General features: G+C 32.5%; 2 protein-coding genes and 1 long non-coding RNA gene across 3 annotated transcripts; 1 reads left to right on the top strand and 2 right to left on the bottom strand.

Moving 5' to 3' along the window:
- Positions 1 to 3,271: 3,271 nt before the first annotated feature.
- Positions 3,272 to 5,665, bottom strand: LOC142525495 (uncharacterized). Its single transcript, XM_075629811.1, has 3 exons — positions 5,420 to 5,665; positions 4,484 to 4,671; positions 3,272 to 3,668 (listed from the first exon to the last, which is right to left on the bottom strand). Exons 1-3 carry the CDS (start codon positions 5,611 to 5,613, stop codon positions 3,460 to 3,462), a joined length of 591 nt encoding a protein of 196 aa, XP_075485926.1. The 5' UTR covers positions 5,614 to 5,665; the 3' UTR covers positions 3,272 to 3,459.
- Positions 5,666 to 6,641: 976 nt separating this feature from the next.
- LOC142524929 (uncharacterized) lies at positions 6,642 to 12,108 on the bottom strand. Its single transcript, XM_075629090.1, has 10 exons — positions 11,869 to 12,108; positions 11,691 to 11,766; positions 11,499 to 11,596; positions 10,848 to 10,949; positions 10,635 to 10,721; positions 10,391 to 10,507; positions 8,122 to 8,225; positions 7,622 to 7,761; positions 7,385 to 7,521; positions 6,642 to 7,271 (listed from the first exon to the last, which is right to left on the bottom strand). Exons 1-10 carry the CDS (start codon positions 12,034 to 12,036, stop codon positions 7,095 to 7,097), a joined length of 1,206 nt encoding a protein of 401 aa, XP_075485205.1. The 5' UTR covers positions 12,037 to 12,108; the 3' UTR covers positions 6,642 to 7,094.
- Positions 7,208 to 7,521, top strand: LOC142524930 (uncharacterized). The gene is made up of 2 exons (XR_012814992.1): positions 7,208 to 7,325; positions 7,365 to 7,521. It is a non-coding gene; the product is annotated as an uncharacterized LOC142524930 (long non-coding RNA).
- Positions 12,109 to 13,405: the final 1,297 nt, after the last annotated feature.

Here is a 13,405-nt window from a genome sequence, read left to right as displayed (position 1 = left end):
ACATATATGATCGAAATTGGCTATAAGTTCTGTATATATAAATATTTGGCAATCATAGTAATTTTTCATCGACAGCACTGATATGACACTGCACACATGAGTTTCGTATCGAAGGTTAACAACACGTTCATACCACATTAGCATCGTGTTGGAAAAAACACCAAAATCTAAGAGTAAATTTTACAACATATTGGACCAGAAATGTAAACCTGAAAATATACATGATTAAAATCCTATTTTCCAATAATGATTTTTATACAATTACCCTGTTTTTGTAGAGTTGCGTATACCAAATGTAGGCTTCACGCGTTACACTAGCCGCCATTGACCATATTATTAAATTAGAACCAAAACATATTTAATATTAATGATTACGTTATATTTTACATTATTGCTTCCTAATCTCCCAACTTTTCTTGAATGGCGTGCCTATGTAAATAAACAAAACCCAATATTAATTAAAGGATTCACATTTGACATCGCATGGATTTGGTAGATTTAGTTAGCTGTGTTCCCGATTTCAACACGTCTCTTGGACAAGTTAGAGAAGTCCATTTGACATTTTATGCCTTGGAAGCTGAGTTTTAAAGAAAATGTGGAAAATAATTATTGTATAATGTAATAAGTCACGACTAATGTTTTTTAAGAAATATTTAGAATTTATATATTATTATTTTATTTCTAACATCAGGTGATTTACGAAGGAATTAAAGGAGGTTGATAGAACTGAACACTAAAATTAATTTTTTTCAAGAAATTAAGATTGTCTTGAATCGCATTTCATTAATTTTTTATTATTATCTCTAATACATAACGTGTGTGCAGTAAGATGTACGAGTCTTGTCTTGATAGTAGCACACCAATGAAATTTAATATGTGAACCTAATATTACTTGTACAAAAACAATTTAGAGAAGTATCTAACTCATGCACATGAAACACTTGTATTGTATTTCAAAGTTGGCAAAAACTCATGTGAGATGATCTCATGGGTCGTATTTTGTGAGACGAATTTCTTATTTGTTTCATCCATGAAAAAATATTACTTTTTGTGCTAAGCGTATTATTTTTTATTGTTAATATCGGTATGATTGATGCGTCTCACAGATAAAAATTCGTGAGACCGTCTCACAATAGACCTACTATTTCAAATTTTAGCTTTGATTCAAAGTCACGTCTCTTTTTTTTTTTAAGAATTGTTTCCCATAAATTTCAAGTTTTAACTTGAATTCAAGCTCACGTCTCTTTTTTATCAGGAGTTGTTTCGCTTGGGATCGATGGCCGTCTCATTATAGATTTTATTCTAAATATTTTTGGATCTCTCGACCTATTTTTGTTTTTCGAAACTTGACCAAGGCAAGCTACTTACACACATGATTTGCAGATATCCGTGTTAGCTTTTGTATGTTAGAGAAAATTTTAAAATAAATGGATTGGAGATGGATTTTAGATTTTATATTATATAAAAATTATGCTAATTTAATGCAAAATCTAAGCTAAAATAAACCAATGGATTGGAAATGGCCTTGGTCCAAGAATTGTACATGAAATATACCAAAATAACTGACGAATACCGCTTATCAACACCTTTAACAGTAATTGAATCAGTACATGTATCTAATCTAATCTAACATACATATAAATATATGACTTTTAATTGTGAATTTTCTAATATATCATTATTCATTTAAGTTAGTAAATTCAATTAATGGTTTTTCTATGGGTTCTTTTGGTAATTCATTGTACATCTTAAATGACTTTGCACATTAATGCATATTGAATTCACAACTTACCAATTGTTTTTTTTTTTGTTGCTACTAAAATTGGTTGCTAAAATGAGTTGGTTTTTTTAATGATTGCTAATGAATATTTAATATTTTTATCTTATCTTTTCTTTTATTTTATATATAAATATATCACTTTTATAACAAGTTGATTTTTAAATATGAATTAAGAAGCATAATATTTTTTTATTTAAACATGTCATTTTGTTTTTGTGACACTATTTTTTCCTTATATATATTTTTTAATGTTTGCGGGTGTTTTTGGTGCTTATTATTTTTATTTAACATTGTTTGAAATATTATATGCATATCTAACATACATATAAATATATGACTTTTAATTGTTAATTTTCTAATATATCCTTATTCATTTAAGTTAGTAAATTTAATTAATGGTTTTTTATGGGTTCTTTTGGTAATTCACTATACATTTTAAATGACTTTGGACATTAATGTATATTGAATTCACAATTTACCAATTGTTTTTCTTTGTTGCTACTAAAATTGGTTGCTAAAATGAGTTGATTTTTTCATGATTGCTAATGAATATTTAATGTTTTTATCTTATTTTTTCTTTTATTTTATATATAAATATATCACTTTTATAATAAGTCTATTTTTAAATGTGAATTAAGAAGCATAATATTTTTTTATTTAAACATGTCATTTTGTTTTTCTGACACTATTTTTTCCTTATATATATTTTTTAATGTTTGCGGGTGTTTTTGTGCTTATTATTTTTATTTAACATTGTTTGAAATATTATATGCATATAAAATTTAAATCATAATGTGTTTAAATTATTGTGTCTACACGCGTTTGCAAATTTAGGATCAATGTTCATAGTGTGTTTTCCGTGAAATGTGTCAACTATACCTGTATTTACAATAATAATTAATATTTTTGTCATAAAAAATAATATTTTTTCATTATTGAATCAAATAGAATATTCGTCTCACGAAATGATTCGTGAGCCGTCTCACAAAATTTTGTGAGTTATCTTATTTATATATCTATTTCATTTAGCAAAATCACAATTGATATTTAATTTAATAAATGTTTAGTGGTTTTATTTTAACATTATTATGATAATTTAGTTAATTAAGAGAATTTTATTTGACAAAATTTTGTTTATGTTTACTCAATTTAAGTACATCGTGATTTTGATATGATAAAATTCACTATTATGTTATTTTTATTATTTTTTCTATTGTGAATTATATTTGGATGAAAGATATATTTTCAAATTTGAGAAAGTTGTCATTATGTTATAATCACGCGGATTAAAAGTGTCATATGAATTATGACTTATTATCATAATATATTTTCATTTTTTGTTTTTTATATATATTTAGATTGATAAATACTCATAAACAATATGTTATTCGATTTTAAATATTATCTAAATCTCATTATTATATATTTCATTATTAGTTATCTACGTGCATCGCACGTATACATTCCTAGTAACAAGTATATAAAAGAGTATGGTCAAACGGACTTTCTCTAAGAGCGCAAACTTTTCCAAACAATTATTAAGGCAAGAACCTTCAAAAATTTATTCAAAATTCCTACTGGGTGGTTTTTGGTGAAGACAGTGACAAGGAAGAAAAGAACCAAAATGTATCAGAATATGCTTCGAAAGTGCAAAAAATAACCCAACTTTCTTCATTGGACTAGCCAGGCTGAGGTTGATTCGCTTCAACACTTTCAGATGGTTGAATACTGCAAGCGGTGCACGGAGTGCAAACTGTGGAAGAAGGGTTATCTGATACGCTGATCCGGTATGTCTGTTCCTTCTTTTCATTTCCTGGGACGTGGAGGAGAGCTTCCATGATGAGGATTTCCCATTCACGGGGACGTAAAAATGAAAACCAAGTGTCATCTGTTCGAGAAAACACCATATATTTTTAGAAACGAAGCACTAACTTTTAAAGGATTTATTCCATTTTACACCAACAGTTGAAACAATTTGCCTACTTAACTTCGCATATTATTATTCATTGTAACACTGTGCATTACTTTGCGCCTCTAACGATTACGTAATCCAGGAGCCTAAAGAACGCACGACGAAAATTTAGAACATTGATAATTTTGTAGCTGGAATTCCACGTAAATCAAATGGTTGTTATTTAACACGTGCATATTTTGTTTTTTGAGAATATATAAACAATTATGCTGTTTTCTAGGCTAAAGGAATTAAATATTCATATGCAGCATTCGCTTGTAATTTATGTTTCTCTCTCCCTTTAGTGTAATAAATATGTGTTAAAATTGGTTCAATTCTTCTTTTCTCAACACTTAATTAGATATCAAGGCCCACGACCATGCGGCAGATCAATTCATACCAAATCTTACCACAATTTTCAAGCTGAAAGTGAACGCCCATCACAAGTCGTGGCGTACTCATAAAAAGACAGCACACGAAGTTCGTTTTTTACCAACCACGACGCAACTCTAGTAGTGTTGAATTTCGATACCATGTTATTTCGTATTGAAGCCATGGTTAATATTTACTCTCGACCTTAACATGACAAAAATGATATTTTCTTTTTTAAGTTTTATGGATAACTTTTTTCATAATTCACGTCAATAGGATAATTTCAAAACTGCAGCCATATCACATATCCCTACTTAAGAACTTGAAAAGGCAAAGGTTTCAACTGATCACACAAAATTTGTACGAAGAGTAGAACACACCTCCGTTACGTACTGCTTTGAGCTGAAACATTCCAGAGCCCTGCGGCCCAGAGACAGGAAAAGTGCACGATACAGAGTGGCGCTGGTGAGCAATTGCAAGTGATGCATTATACCATGGACCCCTCACAATAGGCTCTCCAATAGCTTCAATAATTGCCTGATTCTTGCTGGCTTTCTCCATCGCCTTACTGCAAGAGTTTATTTTATCAGAAGATTAACAATATAATCATGACTGTAAGTGCACGATGTTTACATTGTGCTGAAAACAATATAAGTTTCATCAATGTGGTTCCTAGCATCCTGCAGTACAGGAACGAATAGAAAACAAAGACTTTCTGTTGAATATTCTTAGAAATATAATATCCCACTTTTTCACAAGGAAACTATCGCACCAGCTATTGATTTCTTCTGGTAAAAAAAAAAGATTATTCAAACAGTTAAAAAACATAAAGAACGAGGAAAGAGGGACTCAACTTTTCCATTACTCTTCATTCATTAGATGCCAAATCATATGAATGTAACTGGTAAAAATTTTGAACTCAAGGAAGTTATCTTCCAATCATTTTTATAAAAAGCTATTAAATTGATCATCATCACCGTATATCTATACATGGGCTCATATGATTGGAAAAAGGAATGCAACCTCCATCTCTATGTGAGAACAAGCAGAACAGAACTGTCAAGAATTTCATAAAGAAAAGCAGATACTGACAACATCATTCGTGTTGCTAGAAATCAGACTAATCGTATCAAATCATCAAGAAAACAAAACTAATCCCAGCTAGAAACTGCAGCAGAACAGCATACAACTTGCAGAAATCTGAACAAACCAGAATGAAATTCCTTCACTTCGCAAGGCGATCCCAAAGTGATAAATCATTGGAATAAAAAAGAACAAGAGATAAACTTCAATTGCATTAATAGAAAGAGAACAACCTGCTACAGCCATGGTAAATAAGGAGATCATCTACAGCGCTCAAGGCAACGCCTCCTGTCAAGCAAATCAACGCTCCTGAAGCTAATCTACGACCCCATAATTTTGCTTTCCCTTCTTCCGCCGCCTCTAGAGGCGGTGGTGGTGTTGTCGCCGCTCGAATCTTCGGTAGAGAGAGAACCCTTCTGCCCACCATGCCTCTAAATGTTTCCCCTGTATTAGTTCTTAATTAGTTTTTCTTTTTTAAAAAAGTTTTAAAAAATAATTTTTTTTATTTTAAAAAAAAAGAGGCTGTGGCTATATATATTATAGATGCAAATGAATTCGATAATGATGTGATATATTTTTGAATAATAATAATAACATCGTATGTACAACTAGGAAAACATATTTCCTCAAAGAACATGTATTGAATTCGTTTGTTCAGATTCCAATATGTCTTTGTGCCTTGAGAATACCTTCAAATCGGACTAGGAGACACTTTGAAACTACTCTAAGTTTGAATCGTGTTCGAGCTCGGTTAATTCTCTGGAAAATCGAGTTTATCTCGTTCAGAATTGACTCAAGCATTCCAGCTCAAAAATCTTTACTCATCATGTGTGTTTTCTAGTTGTAGGTTTCATTTGAGCTTGAGTGATTATCTACTTAAAGTGACCACCCCATCAAACTCAATTGCATTCCTATAGTTTTATAGTGTAAAAAAAAGGTCTCAGGAATGGGAGCAATTCAGTGTTTGGCACTTCAGTGAAAGTTTGTAACTTCTACCTCCATACTTCACTTCACTTCTTCAAAATTTACTGTGAAAAAACTAGAGAAATGTTTTAGAAAGCTTATCTAACAGATACTTTGGATCAAATTATAATTATTTGCTAAAATTTAGATATCCTTGGAACATATTACCTTTGTCGTATTTTAAATTAGAGACTTTGACTTTTTAATATTATGATTATGATATTGGGGTTGGCTTTATTTTGCTGCAAGTGGAATTGAACACACGCATCTCCCTTATTTCAATTATATTATTATTATTACTTTGCTCCGTTTAAAACCTTCCGACGACATTTTCATAAATTTGGTTTTTTGCATGGTTGGTAGGTTTTATTAAGATTTACCAGTGAATTACATTGAAATTTATATAAATGTAAAATGGTTACTTGTTTTCATTAAGATTTACCAATAATCACTATATTTAACCAAAAATAAAGCAATTTGGACATAGTACAATGCAATCAAAATTTAAAGGTTTGAATAAACTTCAAACCAAGGAAATACGAGACAAACCCATCGTTCAAGAACCAATTTATCCGTCCACCAATTTACTTCAAAAAATGAGAGTGTATATAACTTGAACTATAGAAGGCTCGCGTAATTACTGTCGTAAGAAGCTACTTGTCGATTGCTACGAAATCTACGAGTTACTAGGCACAACGAGCCTGTCATTACGTGTTCTCAACACCAAGGGTGAATAGCTTTTAACCTGTATCAATGCCGGCATCTTGTCACAAGTCGCTGGCATTCATGTGTTAACCTTACTTTGAAGCTACTTGCCACCAAGTATTGTCGCTATTAGTTATAAACAAACATATAGCCTGCTCGATGAAGGCACATAGGTAGGAAGATATAACATTTGGAGCAACAAATATAGTAAAGCTTCGTGCAGAACAACTTCAAACGGTTTTAGGAAGCAACTGCCATTTCTAATTGAGATTGTTGGACCTCAGCGCCAGCAAGCAAAGGGATCTTCTGAAACTCATTCCTTAGCTGGCCACAGGCTGCACTTGCATCTAGTCCTCGTGTTTGGCGTACACTAACGGTTACTTTATTGGACTCCAGAGTAGCTGAAAAAGCAAGAATCTGGACCAACAAAGAAATTACAGGAATATAAAAGGCCAAAAAATCACAGCGATGGTTCAAAAAGACTATGCACTGTAATGTCGATCTACAAAGCAGCTCAGAAGAGGGTATACCGATTTTTTATAGGGGCGCTGATAGTCAGAGCCTTCTATCGGATTAAAGGGTATCAGGTTCACATGATAGCCACTACCCCATTCATGAAGAAGCTTTGCCAGTTCTTCTGCATGTTCAACTGCATCATTGACTCCAGCTGCCCAAGAAAAGGACGAGATTAGGTAGTTACATCATGATCAAGTTATGTGATGCAATTCTATAAACGAGATCTTCAAAAACTTTTAACACCTGAATACCTAAAAGTGTGTATTCAAAGGATACCCGTCGACCGGTTTCAAGGAAATAGTCCTTGCAGTCCTTCATGATTGCTTCCAAAGGGTAAGATTTTGCGCTTGGCACAATCTTTTCCCTAAGTTTCTGATTTGGGGCATGCAAGCTGATGTTGGAACAAACAAAAATAGAATTAGAATATGCAATCTCTGAACTGGGTAATCATCAAGCTTAATTTATATGAGAGAAATAGGCAACAGTAGCACAACATTCATAGATAAACAGAAGCATAAGTAATTTGAAGGCATAAAGACATAAAACAAGCTATCAGATTTCAGGAAGAACTTTAAATTTGATAATATGTTTTCTGCTGAGTTTGGTCTGATGGAGCAATGCATTTCGACATACAGACGATTTTTTGCATCTGCTTCCTAGACCAAAGTTGTAATGTGACCAAACAGACACAAGAGGGACTGCAAACTGTGAATCTCTCCACAGACCTATAATCAGAAAGTAGAATGTTCACCTGAGAGCCAGAGTAGATTGAAGTTTGTGGGAAGCCAGTTTTTTTATAGTGCTTGGAACTCCGACAGTTGAAATTGTAATCATCCTTTGCCCAATTTGAATATCCTTAATTCCATAAAATAGTAAAACATAAATCAGAAAACTTGATAAACATCTGGTAAAGATGCCATCTGACATCATCGAGATTTATTTTAATCACACCAATCTACGTTTGGACTAGTCTTTTTCATCTAAACCTTTTAGCCTCTTAAGTCTTAGCACTAAAAGTACGTGAACAATTAAATCAGATAACAAGTTCAAAACACACAGTAAACATGATGCCCAAGTGTAAAACCAATATGGGATGCAAGATCTGTTGAGAGAAGAATTTTGCATTTCATTATTTTCTTCGAAAGGCTGTCTACAACAAAGCCACTAGACATCACATCACTATCATTACAGGGACGGAGGTAGTATTTTGGTTCAGTGTAGACAACAATATATTATAATTAATAAATCAAAAATAATTAAATATTCTAATCAAGTAATCATTAAGCATCACAAAATAATTATCTTATATTCGTCTTTCCGAGTCTTATTATTTTGAAACTTTTAGACAATAACTTCATTATCAATTATTATAAATATTTCTTTCTCTAACATAGATATTGTGCTATCATTTATCCAATCATTACCAATTTTATTGAAGTTCTCTCTTTAAAGTCGCAGTGGCAATCGGTAAAATTAATATAAAATATATTATTATTAGCAATTCGATTCTTTATTTTAAAGTGATTTCTTGTGATTGTATAGTAACGTACGAAAAATTTTCTTTAAAAAGAAAATTGAAACTATATAGCATATGGCATAAGATATTTAATTTAGAATTTTAGAATTCCACAATAACTTGACAATTAATAGGATAGTTTACTATTTTTATTAATTCCATTAAATTTTATAGAGACAGTATAAGGATATGTTATTTGATTGAAAAACATATTACTATGTTTTTTTCTGGCCTCAGTGTGCGAGGCGAAGCCACACATATGCCCATTGGGCTCTAGCCTGGGTGGACTAATGGGCACTAGCCTGGGTGGACTCTTCTATTTTAAATTTTTTTTACATGGAGATTTTAGCCCAAGTAGCTCAAATAGAAAAAGAAAGACAGAACCCAAAAATATTAAATTTTTGTATTTAACCCCGATAACCTAGGTAGAAAAAAAAAGCCAGAGCTCAAAAAATTAAAATTTTAGCCCAAAAAATCTAATTGTTATGAAGTTAATTGATACGTATTATTTTGTTTTGAAAATTTTTAATTCGAGTTGTATCACATTTCTAACTCCATCATCGCCAATGTGGACAACATATGTATTATTTTGTATTTTGTTCAGAAATTTTAGTAGTATCAAATTTCTGACTCCTTTACCGCTGCCCACACTGGACTAAGGGTAGCTCCACCCATGATTACCAACGTATACAACTACACAATCACTTGTATAATAGATGTGTGGTTGTGGGCCTTGGTGCAGCAATTGACGTAGATGCACTGTAACCAGGAGGCCATGGGCTTTGGTACATGGAAACTCTCTCAGGTATGCCCAACCCTCCCGGAAATCCATAAACTTGACAGCCTGATGCACTAGGTATGCTCGTTTAATAATGCACCTAGGAAGGCGCATGCCCAAAACAGAAGTGTATAGTGACAGTGTGACATATGAAGTATGCTACTAGAATAATGCACCTATAAAGATGCTTGTCTAACATAGAAATGTGAAAAATTGCCTTAAATATATTTCTCCTATAGTTTATTTACGACAATTTTCCTAAATCTTTCCCGATAAATTTTGTCTTATTTGTAGTTTTTTCGTGGGTTTTTGGATTACATTTTTTCTGAAACCATAATCAATTCATACACCAAAACACTTAGCTATCAGTTCTGATTACAGCATAATTTCAGTCAGATGCAATAGTCGTCCAGGTATCATATTTAACAACAACTAGCCCCTTCCCAATTAGTTTTGCTCTAATCTTCCTGCTCCTACAAGTAAAAATAAGATACTACAACCCAGATGAATTCAAAGGCGACAAAATAGATTTGCCTAAAAAATTAACAAAAGAAAAGGTACAATCCCTCGTTCCCACCATCCACCACTCTCATGGGTTATAATGACCACTTGTAGGAAAAAGGAAAAGAATAGAGCACGGGATGAAAATTTAAAACTTTTTCAAAAGCAGCGAAAACAAACACATAATATTATATCAGAAACCAAAAAAAAATCTCCTTATTTTACCTTGTTCAAGCATCGGTGTGCTTCAAGAACTTCTTTCATGTTCATCATTGGCTCACCCATTCCCATAAACACAACATTTGTAACTCTATGCTTAAAGACATCTTCGATTGCCAAAACCTGAAAAGTTAAGACGTCAAACAATGTAAATAAACTAAATGAAAATTTTAGTGAAGCAACAAGCGAGAGGAGGCAGTTTCAGAGAAATAACTCGAATAGAATTCTGTAGCATAGAAAACAGACAAACCTGCTCAACAATTTCATGCCTTTTAAGGTTCCTTGAGAAACCTCCCTTGCCAGTGGCACAAAAGGAACATCGCAAGGGACATCCCACCTGGTAAAAAGAAAGGGAAGGGGATTGTTTGAAAAATTAATGTGGTGTACTGCAGCAAAGTGCATAAACAAGATATCCAACATAAAGTGAAGTGGACTAGAATCAAATATTTGGTGGGAGAGTTACTTGTGATGAGACACATGCAGTCAGTCGAGGCGAACCTTTGTCATCTGCAACAGGAATTCCTACTGTTTCTACCAGCCTGTTATCCTCCAGTTTTATTAGTAGCTGAAAGATCCATGGTCATCATGAGAAAGGGGGTCCTTTCGAACATACAAAGTAAAATCCTTATCCAGAACACTCTGAATATATAACTCATTACTGAACATCTCTAACACATGCAATATATAATTGGCACCTTCTGGTTCAAGAACCAATCTTAACTACATTCAACAAAATCAAATAGACTAACGATTATTGAGACGATGCTCCCAAAATATCTATAAAAAAGAAACTCGATAGTTAGTTAAAAATATGAAACCAAATTAAGCTACAAACCAAGATTTTGGGTATTATCTTCTAACAACATGTGACTCCACAGTTGAAACTGAAAGAAACTTACAGGTGCTGCTGATTCATTGTTATAATCACCAAGCTTGGCCAATAACTACTATATCTTATTATCACACTGTTAGATTTAACCCAGAAACATCCCCCAAATTCGCACAGTAAATTGGTCATGAATTACTAATCGTCTTGAACAAATATCTATCCGCAACCATATGAATATATCTAATTGAAAATAAGTTAATATCAACAGCAACAAAAAGTAATCACCTTTACTGTACCATCAGCGGCAATCACCTCCTTATAAACCGGTGACCGACCCACACTCCACCCCGCTTCTTGAAGTTCATTTCTGAAAGCCAGTGGCACTTAAAAACCATAAACTAAAGCACATCAAAACTGCTATTTCCAAATGAACTCAACTAATCATGAGAAGAATAAGAAATTCAGTAAAGTACTCACAATTACTGAACTCCTGAATTTCTTTAACCTTACTCTTATACAACAAATGATGCAATTGTTTGCCTCTATATCCTTCCTGCCACAAAAATAAATAAATAAATTACTTGAAAAAATCTTCAAATTAATCGGGGAAAAAGCGAAACAGCAAGTACACATCTCCAATTACTCAAACATACACCTGACCAAATTGAAGAGCGAGCTGCTGGAGTTCTTGTTCGGGCATTCCGAGGAGCACTCGAGACGGTGGTGCGACCGTAGAGGCGCTGCTGCTACAGGCAATGATTAGCGCCCGCAACTGTATAGCACGCGCAAAGGGCGCGTGCTGAAATACGGCCATGAGCGTCATTTTTCTTGGAGAGATTTGTAAGCAGAAAAAGAATGTAACAGGTTGGAGCAGATAATGGATAAAACCGGTTTTCCGTGAACCGCTAAACCAGTTATCTGAATCTAAAAGACTCTTGGAGCCCCGGCTAACTAATGCCAATTTTATTTTCTAGGATAATTTGATATAATAAATATAAAAATAAAGAATAAATTGGACAATGAGATTCACGTAAAAACTCATAAAATTTATTATGATAAAAATTATGGGTAAGATGAAAAGAATTTTATTGTAATATTTTATGATGTACAACTCACTCACTGTGTATCCAAAGAGACCATACACTCTCTTAATACAAGAGAACAAACATCTCACAAATATTATAAATGATATAAGATGAGAGAAAACTCGAAAAAGTGATGATTTGAAATGAGGGAACGAGACATCTATTTATAATCGAATTTCGAGGGGTGAAACCGCGTAAGAAAAACACATCTTCCTTTCATTTGCAATTTTCAAAGGGCGCCTTCCATCTTTTTTATGTTTTCAACAAATACGTGCTCATTAATTGCACCTCCATTATTACCGACATGATAATGAGAAATCTTGATCCAAGACATTCTCACATTTTTTAGCGATATCCTTTTGAACAAGCTCACCTAAAAACTCACGAATCGACTCAATTCAGGTGTCCTTGTATTAGTTGGTAGGCAAGCTTACCTTCTTATTTATAACCATAAAATAGTAAAATTAGTGAGAATAAGGCATCACTAAGCCAAATGAGTAGTAGCACCAATGATAAGTTTTGGTGGTGTGTTGCATGACATTTTTTGTTTTCAAGATAAAAGTTTTGAATTTTTTAGTAAGAAAAATTAATTTATCCATTATCTCCATCTATCGACGACTCATATGATTATGTTTTGTGCATTATAAATTATTAATCATTGTATAAAATATTCAATACATTTATTTTTTTCAACTATTAAAGTCATGAAAACAAAGGTCAACAGAGGTGTCATCAATCACGCCTTATTTTCCATCGACATTTATTAATATTTATTATTATTATTTAACTGCAATATATATTATTAAATGTATCATTTATTCTTATTGTCAACTATAACTACTTTCTAAAGCAAGCACTAGTTACATTACCAAAAATTAAAATTAATAGTAACGATATAATTCAAATCTTTTAATCGTACAATATTTTAAGCACAATATTTCGATTGTTCTACTTAAAAGAATAATTATAATTAACTAGTTGTAATAATATAACTCAAATATTTTAAATCATACAGCAACTCAAACTTAGAGATTTCAAAATGAGCTAAGAGGTATGCTATCAGAATTTTTCGAGTGTTGATAAATTATCGACCCAACTCAACTATTT

Source organism: Primulina tabacum, chromosome 14 (genome assembly GCF_025594145.1).
Source record: "Primulina tabacum isolate GXHZ01 chromosome 14, ASM2559414v2, whole genome shotgun sequence".
Taxonomy (NCBI): Eukaryota; Viridiplantae; Streptophyta; class Magnoliopsida; order Lamiales; family Gesneriaceae; genus Primulina; species Primulina tabacum.
This window is presented reverse-complemented; position numbering and strand designations above follow the sequence as displayed.